Here is a 21,647-nt window from a genome sequence, read left to right as displayed (position 1 = left end):
TGAATTAAGAATTTAACAACATGTTCACGTCTTTATTTCACTGTTACACAGACTTTACAACAGGAAACTGAAGTGTGTAAACCACTCACTCTCCCACACCAAAGTCCAGAGAGAAAATCAGTGATTTTAACATCACACACACAGGAGTTGTTGATCCACTGCTGCCTCCATCACTAAGTTCAAATGTCTTATTTTGTTAATTCAGCATTTGGAATCCTTTGCTAACATTGACTTCAGTGACACAAAGTGACCACACGAGGCAGCAGAGGACCAGCAGCTCCTGTGTCCCTGCAGCTAAAATCACTGATTTCCTCTCTGGACAAACTTCAGTTTCCTGTTGTAAAGTCTGTCTCACAGTGAGATAAAGACGCTGAAATGAGTTTCTCTTTGCGTCTCCACTGGCAGCCATGTTTTCACTGAGCATCAGCCTCAGTCTTGGGCTAATTCTCAGCAGCAGGGGGCGCTCACAGCTCAGTCAGCTCCACAGTCACATAATCCTTCATCCATTTCTCAGTCTCTTAACCACTCATGAAACCACACTTAATTCCCTCCTCTTCTGTTTCCTGCCTCCCTCTCCTCACCTCCTCTCCTTTCTCCTCTGACCTTCCATCCATCACAGAGTTAAATATCCTCTTCCTCTGCCAGTTGGCTCACTCCTCCTCCTCCTCACTGCTGACAGGACAACATATTGCCTCCTCAACAGAAAACAAGCCCAGCTAACCTGGGAACGCCATCTGTGGCGTCCTGCCCATCTCCGTGGGACGTGGACTTTTCACGTTACTCAGCAGTTGCTTTGCTTCTTCTTCTCTCTCTCTCTCACTCTCTCTCTCTCACTCTGTCTCTCTCTCACTGTGTCTCTCTTTCATTCTGTCCCTCTCTGTCTCGCTGCAGTCTTTCATCCTGTTTTCATCTTCCCTGTGATACCTGGATGTTTCACATTATGATTTTAAAACTAAACTTCTCTGACTCTGCAGCACTCGTTCATTAAAGTGACGTCTGAGTCTGCAACAAAAATGAAAGCAGAATTCATACGCAATCCACAGAGAGAGTTGTTGAGAGCTGTTTTCTTAATTGTTATGTTTAATAACAATGACACATTTTCAGATTCTGACTTTTCCAACAGGAAACTGAAGTTGGTAAAGCACTCACTCTCTCCCACACACACACACTGCTGCCTCCATCACTTAGTTCTAATGTCTTATTTTGTCACTTCAGCTTTTAAAATCCTTCGTTCAGTTTGACCTCAGTGACACAAAGTGACCACACGAGGCAGCAGAGGAGCAGCAGCTAAAACTCGACAATTCCGTGCCGAAATGTCGAGCGTGCCGGCTGTTCTTGCTGCACATGTCGTCGGTGCAGGACTTTTGCTGGTAAAGGAGTAACATTTGGGTTAGGGTATTTAGACAGAGTGGTATTTTGGTGGAATCACCCTTTAAAACACCAAGTTTTAAAGGGGAGAGAGATTCACAAGCGCCCCCGTTAACCATTCATGTGTACACAAAACTGTGGGAGGAGTTACACGCCAAAGTTTTGGGTGGAAGAATAACAATCCAATACAGAGAGACCCACAAGCCCCTCCCTTATTCGCCCCCTCCTCCTTCCACGCACACACATGCACACACACACACACCTGTCCCTAACTGTCCAAAACCTCTGAAAACAGAGAAAACAGCATGTTTTAAAGTTGTCATATTTCAAGAACGGTTGATGATAGAGATAAAATGTTTGGTTTGTGAGTGTCAGGAGGCTTTCAGCAGCTCCCACATTTAAATTTGTGACAAACGGGTGTGAATTGACAGAGAAATCACAGTTTTAAAATCACCCTCGTCTTGATTTTTGCAAAACTCCAAAGCAGACATTTTAACATGGGAGTGAATGAGAGCTGTGACCAGAACTCTCTGTGCTTTGAGGTGATTTTAAGAAAAACTACAAGTCATATGAACATGACAAACACACACAGGGTTAGACGACAACCATGGCAACGTTTTGATGTAAAAATTGTCTGTGTAGGTTGGAAATTGTGGGCAGGAGAAGAGTTTGTGTTTATTTTTCTGGATCACACTAGAGTGTGTCATTGTAGCGTCCCGCCCATGCACGCAATACACACCCATTATAAAATCTGAAAATGTTTAAAAAATTTACAAAACGTAAACTGCGATTGTTTAAAAACCGTAATATGTATCAAAACGTTGACTTAGTCATGGTTACTCAAAAGTCTTAGAAAAGTCATAGCACACCAGTCCCGATCAAGCCGCATGGTTTGATATAACATGTGTGGGGGTTTTCTCAAAACTGTGGGAGGAGTTACGCGCCAACATATGGAAGGAAGAGGAATAAAAAGAAGAAAAAACGCGAGGATTACAAGAGATGCTTGTGCTTGTGCATTCTAGTCAGAACTCCCTAGTGCAGCAGCAGGCTTTAATCACTGGTTTTCTCTCTGGACTTTGGTGTGGAAGAGTGAGTGGTTTACAAACAGTGAGATACAGATGTGACAGAGATTATTTTTAGGGATTTTTTTTCGTGAAGAGCAGAAAAATTGAAACACTTTTCTTTTGAACTGGCTGCAAAAAACTAAATCCATCATAATCTCTGTCAGCAGTGGGAAAAAAGTCATTATCTTCTTATACGTCATCCTTCTGTTTTCATCCCTCTCTCCTCGCCTTTGTCTCACCTCTAATCTCTCTTCTTCTTCTTTTCCTTTCATCTCTGTCTCATAACTTTTCTTCACATAATTATATCACTTTTTCCTCCTCCTCCTCCTCCTCCTCCTCCTTTCATCCTCACGACCAGACACAAACTTTCTCTTCCTCCTCCCATCATTATCTCTGGCTGTTTGTTCGTAAAAGCACCACACACACACACACACACACACAGCGACACACACACACACACAGTGACACACACACACAGCAACACACACACACACAGCGACACACACACACAGCAACACACACACACACACAGCGACAGACACACACACACAGCAACACACACACACACACAGCGACACACACACACAGCAACACACACACACACAGCGACACACACACACACAGCAACACACACACACAGCGACACACACACACACAGCGAAACACACACAGTGACATATACACAGCGACACACACACAGTGACATATACACACACACACAGTGACACACACACACACAGCGACAGACACACACACAGTGACATATACACACACACATAGTGACCCACACACACAGCGACAGACACACACACAGTGACACACACAGCGACACACACAGCGACACACACAGCGACACACACACACACACACATACCGTACCCTAACCTGAAAAATGTCCCCTGTTCAACGGTGAGTCCCCTCTTTGTGTGTGTGTAACGACGCCAAAGTCCCCGGTTCTACTGGTTCACGAGTACACAGCGACACACACACACACACACACTGGGGAATTGTGCTCGTCTCCTCTGAGCTTCAGCCCAACTCGTTTGTTGGCAGCAAAAACAGACCTAGTTTTATTTATGTGTGTGTGTGTGTGTGTGTGTCGCTGTGTGTGTGTGTGTGTACTATAATTGGTGCACTGACCCTTCACAACAGTTCTCGTCCTCCAAACCCATATTTTTCTCTCCAGACTTTTTATCTCCGTGGAGTTTTTAAAAATCCTCGACAGATTCTGCCGGAGACCAAACATCAAAAACCTTTTTAGATAAATTAGACACATGAATACAGACTTTAACCCAAACATTCAAAACACACAGACCTCCACCACAGATCCTGAGATAAACATCTGTAATCTGTCATCTGGATCAGATTGTTCTCACCACAGTTGAATGGTAACATACTCGGGGGATTATTTACCCGTGACCAAAAATTCAATAAAAACTAAGTTCCATTTTCAGAGATTTCTGCTGAAGACGTTTGTTGAAAATCTTAAACATCTTTTTAAAACTGAAACCTAAAAGTGAAGAAATAAAAACATCCTCATGTCCCGGTTTGACAAACGCTACATTATCACACAGCGTTGCATAGTTGACGCAGTGTTTTTAATCACACACAGACCAGAACTCTGACTCACAATATTACAAATAAACATGTTAAAGGTACAGTGTGTAAAAGTTGTTTTGTTGCTTTCAGTGAGCATCAAAACATGTTTAGTTTGTCCATCGTGGGCTCCTGTACAAACACGTGGACAATTCATACAATCAGGTGATTTTACTGCATTTTACACACTGGAGCTTTTATTTTCACTTTTTTTATTTCTGTTTACGTCTTTTTAAAGAACTCATGGATGTTTTAACCCTTTTAACCGGTGCCGTATTTTGAGTACTTTTAGCTCAACCCTTAAAGTCTCTGTATAAACTGTGTGTTTAAACACGTGCTCTCAGAGTTACAACTGTTTAAAGCCGCGTCTGGACGTTTAAAAACACGCTGTCTGATCCTCACTTTACAGCATTTTAAAGATGTCACGTGACCAAACTGGTATATATATATATACATATATATACATATGTATATATATTTATGTATATATATATATATACATATATATATATATATATATAAGAGGAGGAACGTGTGTCACTCGTCCTCAGTCTGACAGTCTTCATATTTTATGTGTGGAGGTGACAGAATGTGACGCAGCATGAACGACGTGATGTAAAAGAAGGATGAGACGATTTATCAGCGTCCTGCAGCTACTCCTGTGTGCATGTTTGTGTGTGTGTGTGTGTGTGTGTGCATGTGTGTGTGCGTGCATGTGTGTGTGCGTGCATGTGTGTGTGCGTGCATGTGTGTGTGTGTCTGACACTGACGCTGTTGAACGTTGACGTTTCCATCACTGATGCACAAATCACCTGTCATCTTCAGACCATGTGACATGATGACATCATCGTGTTTGACTCTGCAGGAAGTCACTGCACTCTCTCTCTCTCTGTCTCTCTCTCTGTGTCTCTCTCTGTGTCTCTGTCTCTCCCTGTGTGTGTCTCTCTCTCTCTCTCTGTGTGTATCTCTGTCTCTCCACACGACCACACGAGGCAGCAGAGGACCAGCAGCTCCTGTGTCCCTGCAGCTAAAGTCACTGGTTTTCTCTGTGGGCTTTGGTGTGGGAGAGTGAGTGGTTTACAAACGTCTGTCTCACAGTGAGATAAAGACGTGAACGTGATCTTAAGATGTCGTAGACTTGTAGACGTTTGCCTAAAATCAGATTTTCTCCTGCGTCCCCGCTGGCCCAGCCTGGTTCTTCGTACATCTGCGCCTCACGAAAACCTCAAAAATATCACGTTAAATAATGAATCCTGTCATGAGTGGACTTTGTTGTGAAGTCCTGGTGAGAAGAAGCTGATGTGGAGGAAACTCCAGAGGCCAAAGAGCGGCGAGGTGATGTAACTTTAGCAGGAAATGTACGAGGTACGTGACCACGCTCTGTTATGCTTTAATATTCTTTATTTTTCATTCATTTTCTTGCGTTAAATATTTAACAAGCAGACACTGAGACAAAGCAAGAATCTCACTCTGTTTATTTCTGTATAAAACTCTTAAATCTTAGCATCTTATTTGATCTTTTCAAGAGCAAAACTAAGACGAGATGTAATGAGAACAGAGAGAGAGAAAGAAGAAGGAGAGGTGTGACCTCATCACGTGGAGGATTCACTCACTCACTCACTCACTCACTCACTCATGAGTCACCCACTACAATTCTTTGATTTGCTTAAAACACAAAGCTCGCCTCGGGGCGAACCAATCACGCTCTCCCCGGGGGAGAGTCAGACGGTGTGGAGGTGTGTACGTGCAAACGCTCATGTGCTCATGTGGTTGTAGAGTTTAAAAATAAACACATGAATGGAAGTGCACGCACGCACACACACACACGCACGCACACACACGCACGCACACACACGCACGCACACACACGCACGCACACACACGCACGCACACACACACACACACACACACGCACAAACACGCACGCACGCACGCACGCACGCACACACACGCACGTACACACACGCACACACACACGCGCACAGAAGCTCAGAGTTTGAGCTTCGACCTTCACCAGACAGCCTCTGTGCTCATGAATCTGTAACGCGAGTGTGTTTGAGACACAGACAGCAGATTTATGTCATCATCATCGTCATCATCATCATCATCTTCATCATCCGGGAAGTTTCTAACAGTTTCTAACTCACAGACAAACCCACGCCCATGAAAACATCACTTCCTTGGTGGAGTTAATTAAAAATGTAATACAGTAAAATGAGGTAAGAGATAAATACACTGAGTGAATCTTTGAAATCTTTTCTTTTTTTATCTACAACTTAATCAAATCTCTGCATCGTGAAAACAGACGCTAATTAGCATAAATATAGATGCTAATAAACATGCTAACGGAAGGACACACTGATGAAGATGATATAATTTTGAGCGACTTACAGTTTAAACTAAACTGTAAAGCAACGCAGACATTTTTATAAGTGCACATTAAGTCTTGAGGGTGTTTTATTGAACTCTATTAAAGTGAATCAACTGTAGCTTTAATTACAGCGCGTTTGCATGGATTTGAACTGTAAAATAATTCATATGCACACGACAGAAGCTTTTTTACCTACAGCCATGTGTCAAACAATAATGGAACACAAATATAGACCAGGAACCGGGTCCTCATAAGTTTCATACTTGTTTTATTCACGGTCCCCACAAGTCTAATAAAACCAGACGGTGTGTGTTAGCGTAGCAGCTTTTGGGGGGTCCACAGTCCAATCGCCAACGCTTCTGTGACGTCCATTTTGTGTGTTTGTGTAAGATGTTGATGTGTCAGTGCAGCAGAGGCAGCACTTCTGTCACCTAGGGACCATCTAGCTGTACTGCATGTTACCTGGAAACAACCGAAATGAATGAGACTGGATGAAATGATGATGTTTTAGTACCAGACAGTTTTTGACCATAAGTGGCTTTATTCATAGAAAAAGTTGTTTTCTAACTCAGGATTAACGCAATATTTTGGGCAACGTCTTTGAGGACCCTCTTGTTCTTGTCCTTCCCATTATTTTTCTATCTGTGTCTTTGCGGTCATTTTTGAGGGCGTTAACGTGCATACAAACTCTTGAAACTTGGCATGGAGGTCAGGTGTGGTGAAAATGTGATATTGGCATAGTTCCCAGACCTGTGCGTTGCTCAAGGGCTCTATAGCGCCCCCTAAGGTGAAAACAGAGGCAATATTGTGTTCCACCGAATTTCCCGAAAAGTTGGTGGGAAGATGTTATTGCCCTAGATGAACAAGTCGACCGTTACCATGGCTTCGACTCAACAGGAAGTCGCCTATATTGAATTTTGACATGCATTTTGGTGATTTGCAGCCTACGTAAATGAGCGAACTTGTCCGAGTTTGTTTGGCACAAAACAGGAAAACAAAAAGTCACTTGCCTTTGCCTCCTCTCATGTTTACTTTACCTTTCACCTTCATCTTTTATTCCCTTCTCTCCTCTCAGACAAAGTCGTAATCAATTACTTTGATTTTCTTTTTTAAAGCTTGTTTTCTTTTTGTCTCAGAGTCACAAACTGATTAAAATTGATAATTGATTAAAGTCTGCACCCAGGATGAAGTCTGCTCAATCTTCAGGCGCGACGACTCAACTCTCACTGGATTTAATTTACCTGAGCTTCTTACTTTTCACGATACGTGCAAATCCTTGAGCAGGTTATAAAAATCCAGCTTAAAGTTTTAGGGATTTCATTTTTAAGTCGGGTTGCAAAGAGAATGTTTCTGTCAAATTGTAACTCTGTCTCTGAGGCTCATGTCTGAAATATTATAATAATAAAGCTTTGCGCTTCAAATTAAAAGTGCTGTCACTATCAAACACTTTAAATTACCTTTAAAAAAACAACTTTCCTCTCTGGCCTTCACCAAGGGATTAGAATATGACCACTTTATTATTTTAATATTTTACTATTGTACTTTTTATGATAATTAAGTCAGTTTTCTTTGTCATTTTGTGGCTTCTTGTTGTATATTTAACCTAAGTTAATCTGGTTGTTTTGAAATGCGCTATTGATTATACATACATATATGCATACATATATATGTATGTACAGTATATATACATGTATATATATATATATATATATATCACCATTATAAATATAGTTATCTTGCATAGTTATGAGCCCTCATATTGCTTTGATCATAACTTATATTTGTCATTTTTACAGAACTGTAAATGCATCATAATACTTTATTTATACTTAGTGTGTTTTTACACAAAATGACATAGAAACTGCTGCAGTTGAATATTATGTTGATATTGAGCTGAGATTCGATTTTTTCAACGTTAAAAAAACAGCTTTACTTTATTGAAGGTTGCTCTCCTCTTCCTCCACCTTCTCTCCTGTAAGAATAAATCACACATCACATTCATATTTAACAGGTGAAGTCAATTCAAATCAAACTTTTCTCACCTTCTTTTTCTTCCTCGTCCTCTGCTCATTTTCTTTATTTTCTTGCTCTTCTTCCACAGATGAGTTCGTTCAGTACGAGAGCTCTGACGCTGCTCTCGTCCATATTCGGCGCCTGCGGGCTGCTGTTGGTCGGCGTCGCCGTGTCCACAGATTACTGGCTGCTGATGGAGGAGGGGATCATCCTGCAGCAGAACCAGACCATGGAGGTGAAGATGGCGCTGCACTCCGGCCTGTGGAGAGTCTGCTTCGTGGCAGGTTTGTTTCCACTGTCAACTACGTATAAAAACTGCCAGAGGAGGTTAAATATCTATAAGGGGCCGTATAGGCCATAATCCAAACTCACCTCTCACACATACTACTGAAACCTCTCACACATACTATTGAAACCTCTCACACATACTATTGAAACCTCTCACAAATACTACTGAAACCTCTCACACATACTATTGAAACCTCTCACACATACTACTGAAACCTCTCACACATACTATTGAAACCTCTCACACATACTACTGAAACCTCTCACACATACTATTGAAACCTCTCACACATACTATTGAAACCTCTCACACATACTACTGAAACCTCTCGCAAATACTACTGAAACCCTCACAAATACTAGTGAAACCTCTCAAACAAACTACTGAAACCTCTCACACATACTATTGAAACCTCTCACACATACTACTGAAACCTCTCACACATACTACTGAAAATATGACCTCTCACATATACTACTGAAACCTCTCACACATACTATTGAAACCTCTCACAAATACTACTGAAACCTCTCACAAATACTACTGAAACCTCTCACAAATACTAGTGAAACCTCTCACATATACTAGTGAAACCTCTCACATATACTACTGAAACCTCTCACAAATACGACTGAAACCTCTCACATATACTATTGAAACCTCTCACAAATACTACTGAAACCTCTCACAAATACTACTGAAACCTCTCAAACATACTACTGAAACCTCTCACAAATACTACTGAAACCTCTCACAAATACTACTGAAACCTCTCACACATACTATTGAAACCTCTCACAAATACTACTGAAACCTCTCACAAATACTCAGTCTCTGTGAGGCTCCGCCCACATAACTGCTGTTAATTCATGCATTCATGCATTTTCAAGATTTGTTCAATCTTTGCTGTGCATTTTGCGAAAAAAGGTGCAAACTTTGTAATTGCAGGAAGTTTTTTGTTGACTGAGTTTAACCCACCGAGGCGTTTAACCAGTGTCTTCTGGTTACAAACCCACAGGGTGCCCACCACTGACGATTAATCCACTCAACAATTTTCATAATCAACTTTTGTCTCACTTTGAGTGTTTTTTTTTGTAACAATTTAAACACGTTTTTCAGTGATTTCTCAGCTTCTTAAATGTGAATATTCTCTGGTTTCTTTGCTCCAAATAACAAAGACATCATTAGAAACAAAAACAAGACATTCTGATATTTTATGGATTCAAATTCTGATCGATTAATAAAGAAAATAATTATTAGATTATTATTAAAGTTATTTCTAAACAGAATTGTTCAATTATTATTTGTGTCATTCTTTTAATTAATAATAATTAATTATTAAATGTACACTATTTAATTGTATTACATTATAATGTGATTTATAACTCATTGCTTTAAGTCATGAAATACTAATATAAACAGATATAACTATCTAAAATACTAATTGTTTGCTGTAATTAAAGGGGAAAAGGTGAGGATTTAAAATATGTTTTATCGGTTAATTCATTGTGAAAATATCCGTCGGTTGCAGCGCTGAACTGAATTCTCTTACGATGTCAGTAAATCTAAGCAGAACGCTGGAATTTGCGATTTTTCACGATTTTGTTCGGCGAAATTCGCTTCTGAAAAACCCTTAAAAAATACTTTCAAATACCCTGAACACACATCGCCACCATCAGATGTAATTGTGTGTGATTGTGTGGCAAATAAATGTCACATTTTCAAGGACATTAAATTGTCTGTGAACACACACACACACACACACACACTGACCTTCTGTGCCTGGTGTCAGACACCAAGGGAAACACAAACATGGCCGCGTCCCTGCAGCCAAACCATCGTGACCTGTGTGTGTGTGTGTGTGTGTGTGTGCGTGTGCGTGTGTGTGTGTCAGCTTCACAGGGTCAAAGTACAGCAGTGTTTCTCCTTAAAATATTCCCCAAATATTCACACACACACACACTCTTCTCCCACTAACTCCTCCTCCTCCTCCTCTTCTCCTTCCCTCAGGACCAGAGAAGGGCAGATGTGTGGCGTCTGATTATTTCACTGAGCCAGAGAAAGAGATCACAACAGAAAACACAGCCAACATCCTCAGTGAGTAACGTTTGAGAGTGGTTTCATCACGCACTGACACGTGAGGTGGCGCCCCCTGCTGCTGAGAACATGCACAAGAAAGACGATATCACGTCTTTATCTCACTGTTACACAGACTTTTCCAACAGGAAACTGCAGTTTGTAAAGCACTCACTCTCCCACACCAAACCTCATAGAGAAAGTCAGTGATTTTAGCTGCTGGTCCTCTGCTGCCTCGTGTGGTCACTGTGTGTCACTGATGTAAACGTTAGCGAAGATTTTCAAAAGCAGAATTGACAAAATAAGACATTAGAAGTTAGTGATGGAGGCAGCAGTGGATCATCAACTCCTGTGTGTGTGATGTTAAAATCACTGGTTTTCTCTGTGGGCTTTGGTGTGGGAGAGTGAGTGGTTTACAAACTTCAAAAGTCTGTGTAACAGTGAGATCAAGACGTGAACATGTTCTGTAAAGTGTCTGAAGTCATTGTGTGTCTCGCAGAAATGGTGCGTACGGCCACGCCCTTCCCCATGGTCTCTCTGCTCTTCGTCTTCACCGCCTTCGTCATCAGTAACATCGGACACATCCGGCCGCAGCGAACCATCCTCGCCTTCGTCTCCGGGATCTTCTTCATCCTGTCAGGTGAAGTTCACCTTTCAAACTCTCTGTGTTACATTGTAGCTTGTAAATTAGGTTAAATTAAATGGATGAAATGCTTTTGTGATGTTATCATATTAAAGATGAAATAATGTGAAAATACACAGAATAATTACTTTATGTTTGGATATTTGTTTAAACAAGAAGAATGTCTTTCTTTATTTCTCAGTTTAGTTTTGAACTTTTCTCATTTTCTCGTCTCCTGAGAAAGTGTTTGAGGAGAGAAAATGACGGATGATGACGACTCACAGAAAATCACAGTAAACGTTTGTTTGTCACTGACAGACAGGCGTGTCCTCTTCCTCTTCTCTCTGCTCAAAGTCTTCAGTCTGAGCCACAACACTGCCATCTCATGGCCAAACATGGGAGTTACACAGTTACAGTTATTTATTTTCCACTTTTCTTCTTTTCTCTCGTCTTTACCAAATGAACCTCAGTAAATGAAACATTTACTGACTGTAAAGGAAACAGCAGCAGCAGTTTAACCCTTTGTTTCTTTAATGAACTTATTTCCACGAGTCGTCAGTGATGAGTGAGACTGCAGCTCACAGACAGATCTGCTGCCGTCTGTTGTCCCGGAGGACGAAGACAGACACGTCTCTGACTTTGATGAGTCTCCGTCTGAACTGCTGCTGCTGCTGCTGCTGCTGCTGATGATGATGATGATGATGATGATGATGATGATTGTGTGTGTGTGTGTGTGTAAAGATCTAAAGAATGTTTAATCCTAACCGACAATAAAACACATTTATACTTGTTTTTTCACATTTCTGGAGCGGAAGCTGCAGCTCGAGCGTTTTGTAATAAAAAGTGTGAACTTGACTTAATTAAGTTAAGCTGAATTCACGAACCCTGTTCCCAAGCTGAATTTTGATTAGCATAAACAAAATGGCTGCCTAACCTTCCATTTTGACACTTTATTAGACAGGCACTATTATACCCTTAAAAAAAACCTTAAATCATTCATGTGTCCACTGATGTTGTGTTAAATGCCAAATTTACATTATTATTATTATTATTGTGTTAATTAACCAAAACATGGCATCTCTACCTATGTTTTAAATATGTTTAAATATGTTTAAATATGTTTAAAAATGTTTAAAAAGAAAGACACCAGGTTCACAGCGTCAGAAATATGTTTAGTGTATTATTGATTTTTCACTTTTGGGCAGCAGAGGATTCACTGTGACGACCCCTGAACACACAAGAAGAAGATTGATTTTTCACTTTGATCAACATTTGAGAAGTGAAACATTATGTAATCTACGTCATGAAATAATCAAACAAAGAAAATCCCCCACATCATTTCATAAAACAAGCAAACTGAATACAAAAGTCTCCCACACCAAAGCCCATAGAGAGAGAACCAGGGATTTGAACATGTTGTTGATCCACTGCTGCCTCCATCACTAAGTTCTAATGTCTTATTTTATCACTTCGGCTTTTGAAATCCTTCATTTACTTTTACCGAATGGAAGATAAAGTGACACAAAGTGACCACACGAGGCAGCAGTACACAGCAGCCCCTGTGTCCCTGTGAGCTAAAATCACTGATTTTGTCTATGGACTTTGGTGTGGGAGAGTGAGTGGTTTACAGACTTCAGTTTCCTGCTGGAAAAGTCTGTCTGTGAACTTACTGTGTGTGTGTGTGTGTGTGTGTGTGTCCACAGGTCTCAGTCTGGTTGTGGGTCTGGTCTTGTACATTTCCAGCATCAACGACGAGGTGATGAATCGACCCAGAGAACCAGAACAGTTCTTTCACTATCATTACGGCTGGTCGTTCGCCTTCGCTGCCTCGTCCTTCCTGCTCAAAGAGGTCACGCACACACGCACACACACGCACACACACGCACGCACACACGCACACGCGCACACACACACACACACACACACACAAACCTTAACCCTAACTACTACTAACCTAAGCGTAAACTAAGCGTAAACTCATCCTAACCATACATGTCTCAGTGTGTTGTCAGGATTACGTCCCCACTCCAGGAGTGATACACACACACACACACACACACACACACACACACACACACACACGCGCACAGACACACACAAACCTGTTTTTAGAGCTTAGTGAGGACACATCATTAATAGGATGTATTCTCTGGACCCTTACACTTACCTTAACTCTTAAACCAGGTCTTAAGCCTGAAAAAGCACTTTAAAGTTGTCCAGACAAAATGTCCTCACAAAGATAGGCTTTTAAATATTAAGGGTCTTTTTGAAAGCCAGGTTAAGGTTTAGGTTAAGGGTCCAGATATTTGGTTGTAATGGTTAATGTTAAGGTAAAGTTAAGGTCATAAACACTAATCTGTGTGTATGTGTGTGTTTTATGCAAATCTTTATCGACACTTAACATTTACTGCGTCACTGATGAAACACACACACACACACACACACACACATCAATATTCATACATGTTAATATCTTGAACACTAGAGGGCAGCACTTCTGTCACTGCAGCTTCATCTGCAGCACAATATTCCTCCTGTCTTTTCTCTCTGTCCTCCACTTTAGTCTCGTCTCCTCTTCTTTTTTATCTTCACCTCCTTGTTCTCTTGTCCTCCTCCTGACATCTTCCTCCTCTTTTCTATCTTTGTTTTTCATATTTTATTAATCCCTCTTAATTCTTTCTCTGCATTTAACCCATCCTAGAATTAGGAGCAGTGAGCAGCCACACTGCACGGCGCCCAGGGAGCAATGGGGGTTGAGTACCTTGCTCAGGGGCACCCCAGCCCTTTTTGACCTGGTGGGGATTCGAACCAGCGACCCTCCGGTTACAAGCGGTTCCCTTTCCACTTGGCCATGCGCTGCACATCTTTTCCATTTCCTTCCTTCCTTCCTTCTCTTCTCTTCTTAATTGTTCTTCCTCTCCTCTCAGTTCTTTTCCTTCTTGTTTTCCTCATCTCCTCTTTCTTTCACTGATATGTTTTAAAAATGAAAACAATAATTCATGTGTAAATAAAAAACACATCAGTTAGGGTTAATATGGGGTTAGGGTTAGGGCTGCTGTTGTATTTTCTCTTGTGTCTCTTCTTCTCTTCCGTATGTTAAAGCTGTAACAGGTGAACTGTTTCTCCTTGTGACCACAGGGGGCAGGAGTGATGTCCGTCTACCTCTTCATGAAGCGTTACGCGGAGGAGGAGCTTTACAGGCCACACCCCGCTCTCTATCGCCCCCGCATGTCTGACTGCAGCGACTACAGCGGTCAGTTCCTGCACCCGGACTCGTGGCCTCCTCCTCAGCGCGGCCGCAGTCCCTCTGACGTCTCCTCTGACATCTCCATCCAGCTCAACCAGACTCCGCCCTCACAGGCTCCACCCAAGGGTGGTGGTGGCAGGGGTGGCGGCAGCTCGCAGCCGACGCCCTCCTCCTCAGTGCCATCGTCCGCGGCGAGTTACCAGCTGCAGCCGGCGTCGTCCTCTTCAACCTCCTCCTACCCACACCCACTTCACTCGGTCGCCACCTCCACTTTACCAAGGTCGCACGCACACGCACACGCCCACCCTCAGCCACAGCCACACCCACACCCGAGCGGTCCGCCGTCTCAGTCCGTGCCGATGGGGGCGCCACCCGCCGCTGTCCCTCCTCCGCGATATCACGCACACATGAGGATGAGCGCCTCGCCATGCTAGGAGGGAGGGGGCGGGGCTTAAGATTATCACAGCAAACACACACAACTTTACCCTCGTTAATAGGGGAGGAGAGAAGAGGGCGGGGAGGCATGTGGGCGGAGTCACTGCAGAAACCAAACTTTACGAGGCGAGGAATGGGGGAGGAGAGGAGGTGTTAGGGCGTTAGTAGCAACAAAAGCTTTTTTCTTTCCATTCGTCTTCATCATCATCTTCATCAGGGTCATGATTCACAGGCAAATTTGCCCCCAATCTTACAAACAGTAGTTTTACAGTGTACAAAGACACAGACTTACATTGATTAAAGACTTTACACTCATGTAACAGTTTGTACATGAGTACTTTAATATGGTAATAATTAGAATAAATTCGATTATTATTTTAAAAATGAATTTTTTCATTCATGTATTTAGTTTGAAAACATTAGTTTTGTTCAATTATTACTTGGAATTTTGTTTTGAATCATATGAAGTCATTTAAATTTAAGTAAAACTAAAGTTAACAAAATTATAACATAATTTTAGTTTTCCACGTTTTTCTTTGAACCGTGATCACAAACACTTTAATGTACAAAGTCACAGTAAAGTCTTTATCACATATAGAGATTTATTTATATTCAAACTGTACAGAAATTCTTCTTCTTCTTCTCTTTCTCTTGTACGTTGTTGCCAAACTCACACGTGAAGAAAACGAAATCCTGTACATTTTATCATGAGGTGTAAATATTAGCATACGTAGGTTTTAGATGATTTAGACGTGGGTTTTTTTTTTAAAAAAGCCTCAGGATGAATGTTTGACTTTTTTATTTTAAGCACATTCTGAGAAAATTCTCTCAAAGATTTGATGAGTTTTTGCAACGTGACAAAAACGGAGTGCGGGAAAATCCAGGAAGAAAAGAATTGTTGTTATTCTACTTTTCTGTAAACCCTGAACATGAATGAGTGAACAAATCTAAACAAAACAACAACATTTAATAATGATTGAATTCAACAAATTATTGTTAAGTATTTGAGGCATCATTATCGAAAATGCTGTCGGTACACTGATAAAAACATAATGGTTGAATTAAGAAAGAAATGTACTACAATTATTGATAAACAAATTAAATTCATTCAAGTTAACTTAAAGAATATGAAATTTCAAAATGAGTTATGTCTGAACTGTTAAAGCACAAAAATTAATTCATTCAATTTAACAATAAATATATTTCATAAAAACACACAAAGTGAATTCAAAAACAAAAAATAAAAACTTAAATGATCCCAAATGTATTTAAATCTAACCTCATTTTTAAAGGTAACTATTTAACATAAATTAACAATTAAATATTAAGTAAACAAGTCAAATTAACAGTTTCATAAACATCACAATCTTATCCTAAGTTCTGATAAAATAAAAAGTAAAAAGTAGAATTAATAAGTTAAATCAACACAAATTCCAAAATCCTGTTAACACACAAATGATTATGTGAAACTAAAGTTATATTTAATAACCAAACCAGTTTAATCAACACAATTTCATATAACAATACAGTTAAATGTAAATTTAATATTTTTCTCTCACACAAAACAGGTTTAATTTTAAAAACGTTTTAACGCACAAAGGATTAAGTTAAACTGAAGTTAAATTGGAAATAAGTTTAATAAGTAAAATGGACCAAAACATTTTTATTAATTTAGCAGTTTTGAAACCTATTTTTTTCACACTGAACTGGTTTAATCAACACACTTTCATCAAACTACAGATAATTAAGTTAATTAAAAAAAATTAGGTAATAAAAAAACTAAGTTTAAGAAGTTAATGTAACACAATTTCATATAAATGTTTCTACGAAGTTAAATGAAAGATTTTTGCGTCGCATAAAGTTTCAAACTGAAGTTAATTAAGTTTAATCGACACAATGTCATGTAACACAAACATAAATTATAGTAAATCCGGCTCACCCATGGTGTTGTGAACATTTTACACACATACAATTTTCTAATTTAACAGAACAAATAACAAAAAAATATGTGTTTAATAAAATAATTAATTAGGGCCCGAGCCACAAACAAAACTCTTGAAACTTGGCATGGAGGTCAGGTCTGGTGAAAATATGATATTGGCATTGGTCCCGGACCTGTGCATTGCTCAAGGGCTCTATAGTGCCCCACTAAGGTGAAAACAGAGACAAAATTGAGTTCCACCGAATTTGCCTAAACATGATGGAAAGATGTTAAAGACCAAGACGGATGAAAAAGTCGTCAGTAACCATGGCCTCAACGCAACAGGAAGGCGGCCATTTTGATCCTGGAGTACGTAAACAATGTCACGTTTGCAGAAATCTAATAATAACGACATGCCATGGATGTGAGGTGTGTGTGTGTGTACATATTAATAATAATAACAACAACAACAATAATAATAATAATAGAAGCTCACATGAGAGATGAAGTCACTTTGACTCAATTCACTTCAAAAAAGATCAAAATATTGATGTTTTTACATCTCAACTTTTTTTTATTTCTGATCAGTTTTGACTCAGATTTCAATCTTAAATATAAAGTGATGATTTAAACGACTGGTGCTTCCTTTTCTGAACAGACTGATGTGAAACTACAATCACTATCTTCCTGATTTATATATATATATGTATATATATATGTATATATATATATGTATGTTTATATATATATATATATATATATATATATATAAGAAATAGACACAGAGTTTTCTGTAATAGACAAATGAATTTACTGCCTGTTTTAATCTGTTATTCATGTAATCAGGATTAATCAGGATTAATGAGCAACCACTCACTGAGAGGGGAAAAGATTTCAAATAATTTCCTTTTTGTTTTACATCCAGAATTGTTTCTCTTTTAAAGACAAACAAGAAAAATAATCCCAAATTATTTTTATTGAATTTGCACAAAAGAAAAAAACACCAATTTGACTGAAGTTTGGTCGAAAAACAACGACAAATTGAAATGTTTCTTTGTTTATTAAACGCCCAGCAGAGGGCACCGTTTGTAGCTATTTTCGGATCTGTTTTCCCCTGGTGGTGAAACAGTGTGTAGCAGAGTGACTTTTTATGAATGTCTGCAATTTTTTTATTTATTAGATAAGATTTTTATTTATTTATTTATTTGCCAAAGCCGAGCGTTTATTCATTCACGGCGCTCACTCTCATGTAGCCGAGAAACAACGACAACAACGACGTCGACGTCACAGCAGTGAAGACGGAGATTTTGTGGTTTTTTTTTTGTGTAAATATTCACATAATTCTGTAAAAAAACAACGCTGGTTTACATGATAGAGAAGATTTTATTTACAGATTATCACAGGAGTGAGGTTTTTAATCTGCAGCAGTTTTGTTTCATATCAATAAAGCTTTTTGCCTGCTTACAAACGAACAAACACGTTTCCTGTCGGTTTTTACACATTTATTGAGTTTAAATGAGTGAATTTTACCACTTTTATCAATTAAATCCCCTTTTTACAATGTGATACGTTTATATTTTGGGGGAAAAATGGATTTGATCGACTTATTACTTATGAAGTCATTAAAAGTCATTAAAGTCTTGTTTTAAGCCTCTGAAGTGAAAGATATAGGTTTCATGAGATGATTTAAGTAACTGAGCTTTAAGCTTTAAAACCAAACCACAAATGTGTTTTAAAACTACATTAAAGCTAATTTTTGTTGAGGAATTCTAATGTATTAGTTGCATGATAATTGCATTTTATCCTGCATTACTTCTTAATGTTGTTTGTTAGTATCATGGAATGATGATGCTAATCTATACAGTTCTATAACATTTAAAACTTTATTTCATTTTTTTGTTGCCCCTTATGCACATGAACCACTTTTAAAACATAAATACTTTAATAAAAAGGACTCTTCACAGATATTATAATAATATTGTTTGACCCTAAACCTTTAAAACAATTTAAAACACAAAATGAGTCTTTGCAAATGTTATTTAAAGGTAATATTATTATTTATTTTCTCTCCTCTGCTGGTTTGTAATAAAGTGAAATTGTGTTTGTGTTTATTTTCAAAGTTGCCTCAGGTGTGTGTGTGTGTGTGTGAGAGAGACACACACAGACACACGAGCTCAGAGCAGCTCACCTGTGTGGGTGCATTGTGGGTAATCAGGGGCCTTGGAAGAGCAAAGTCAGCTGTCAGTGATTTATCTCTCAGGTCCAATTTTAATTTTTTTATTTCCCTTCTGTGATTTCTGAAAAACTCTCACAGCTCTCGTTCTGAAGTTTGAGAGTCGCTCGTAAAACTCTTTGTTCATCTGACCTGAGTCTGAGGGAAGAAACACCAGCTCTTTAAGAACACGTTCACGTCTTTATCTCACTCTTACACAGACTTTTCCAACAGGAAAGTGACGTTTGTAAAACACTCACAAGCCCATAGAGAACATCAGTGATTTTAACATCACACACATACACACACACACACACACAGGATTGTTGATCCACTGCTGCCTCCATCCCTAAGTTCAAATTCAGCCTTTAAAATCCTTCATTTAGATTAACTTCAGTGACACTGAAGTTAATCTGAACAATTTAAATCTGAACAAAGGTTTTTAAAAGCTGAATTATACAAAATAAAGTGTGTGTGTGTGTGTGTGTGTGATGTTAAAGTCACTGATTTTCTCTGTGAGGTTTGGTGTGTGAGAGTGAACTAACTGAACCTCAAACAAACACCTGATCGATCACTTTAACAGTTCACTGATCATCATTACAGATATATTTTAACACACATGTGACACGTGTGGATTATTTAAAGGCACAAAACACAGCACCATCCCATCATGTTCAGCTGCTCTGTATTCATGTGTTTATGATGCACAACACAGCTGATTTGTCCTTGAACTTTCCTCCCCTGTGTGTGTGTGTGTGTGTGTGTGTGTGTGTTTATTCCACATCGTGCTGCGGGAAACGTTCTCCTGACACACTGTCACCAGAATGAACATCATATATCTGTTCATGCTTATGTCATATAATCATATAATATTGGCAAAATATTGTTTTTTGATTGATTCAGGTGTGTGTGTGTGTGTGTGTGGAGGTTGGATTTCCTATGTGCTGATTTAAGACACGCAGACGTACAGACTTGTAATCATGGATGTGTTGAGTTGACTTTGTAGTGTTTTTGTAGTGGAGCTGTAACCTAAACCGTGTCGTGCCGTGCCGAGGCGAGTAGAGCCGGTGGAAACACGCCACAAGTCCTCGCTCTGAGGCACGCGCAAGCGTCCGTCATTCATTTGGTAGGGGAATGTGCTCTGATACATGAAACCAGAGTTTCCCTCATCTCAGGGTTAACTTACTCAGAGTTTTCACTAAACCTGCTTTCAGAAACGGGCCCCAGGGGGGTATTCCATCAAGCAAGCTAAAGGCAAAGCCAAGCTTAAATGGCCAAGTCTGGCTAATATGAGTGAGAGTTTGGTTCCATCAAAGAGGCTGAGATTAGCCCCAACTCAGTAACCATGGAAACTATGACTCTGGCTAAGCCTCAACCATGGCTAAGCCATAACTGTGGCTCAGGTTTCCGTTCCATCAATCTGAGCCTCAACCCTGTTCCACCAAGGTGGCTAATGTGAATGCTAGCCAAGTAACCATGGTAACTTATGCTGCCGGGCAAACCTGGTCTGTAGCAGGCTAAAAGTGAAGCTTAGCACCATCTATGATCAAAGAATGTCCAATAGACAGAAACAGAGACACACAACTGTCATGGAATGATAAAATAATATGTAAAACATAAAATATATAATAATATGTATTAAAGAAATTATTTATACTAACAATTATATATTATCTACAAGTACATTAAAGACCTCTCCGGGAACCATCACCTTACCGTGGGGGAGAGGTTTGAGTGCCCCTGTGATTCTGAGAGCTGTGTTGTCTGGAGCCTAGTGCTCCTGGTAGGGTCTCCCAAGGCAAATTGGTCTCAGGGGAGGGGCCTGACTAGGAATGGTTCAAAGACCTCATGAAAAAACAACAGAGGAAGAGAGTGACCCTGCCCGGAGGAAGCCCGGGGCCCCCGCCTGGAGCCAGGCCCAGACGGAGGGCCCGTGAGCGAACGCCTGGTGGCTGGGTCTACCACGGGGCCCGGCCGGGCACAGCCCGAACAAGTCCCGTGGCCTCTTCATCGTCCTCCTGTGGACCCACCACCTGCAGGGAGATCGACTGGGGTCGGGTGCGCTGTCACATGGGTGGCAGTGAAGGTCGGGGATCTCGACGTACTGGACCTGGGCGGCAGAAGCTGGTTCTGGGGACATGGAACGTCACCTCGCTGTGGGGGAAAGAGCCGGAGCTTGTGCGGGAGATGGAGCGCTACCAATTAGATCTGGTGGGGCTTACCTCCACGCACAGCCTTGGCTCTGGAACCACACTCCTGGATAGGGGTTGGAAGTTATTCTTCTCTGGAGTTGCCCAGGGTGTAAGGCGCCGGGCGGGTGTGGGGATACTCACAAGCCCCCGGCTGAGCGCCGCTGTGTTGGAGTTTACCCCGGTAGACGAGAGGGTCGCCTCTCTGCGCCTTAGGGTTGCGGGGGGGAAAGCCCTGACTGCC

The 21,647-nt window shown here is 40.4% G+C and overlaps 1 protein-coding gene and 1 long non-coding RNA gene across 2 annotated transcripts in view; one reads left to right on the top strand and one right to left on the bottom strand.

Moving 5' to 3' along the window:
• LOC131447379 (voltage-dependent calcium channel gamma-7 subunit-like) overlaps nucleotides 1-18,464 on the top strand; it is a 36,834-nt gene extending 18,370 nt beyond the window's left edge. Inside the window, exons 2-6 of the mRNA XM_058619123.1 lie at nucleotides 8,501-8,696; nucleotides 10,712-10,798; nucleotides 11,277-11,417; nucleotides 13,103-13,248; nucleotides 14,538-18,464. Of these exons, the coding sequence (XP_058475106.1) occupies nucleotides 8,501-8,696; nucleotides 10,712-10,798; nucleotides 11,277-11,417; nucleotides 13,103-13,248; nucleotides 14,538-15,080 (1,113 nt within the window). The 3' untranslated portion in view covers nucleotides 15,081-18,464. The remainder of the gene's footprint in view (nucleotides 1-8,500; nucleotides 8,697-10,711; nucleotides 10,799-11,276; nucleotides 11,418-13,102; nucleotides 13,249-14,537) is intronic.
• Nucleotides 6,679-8,574, bottom strand: LOC131447381 (uncharacterized). The gene is made up of 3 exons (XR_009234036.1): nucleotides 8,442-8,574; nucleotides 8,333-8,371; nucleotides 6,679-6,861 (listed from the first exon to the last, which is right to left on the bottom strand). It is a non-coding gene; the product is annotated as an uncharacterized LOC131447381 (long non-coding RNA).
• Nucleotides 18,465-21,647: the final 3,183 nt, after the last annotated feature.

Source organism: Solea solea, chromosome 20 (genome assembly GCF_958295425.1).
Source record: "Solea solea chromosome 20, fSolSol10.1, whole genome shotgun sequence".
Lineage (NCBI taxonomy): Eukaryota > Metazoa > Chordata > Actinopteri > Pleuronectiformes > Soleidae > Solea > Solea solea.
Note: the sequence above shows the minus strand (reverse complement) of the source record. Positions and strands in the feature narration are given on the sequence as shown.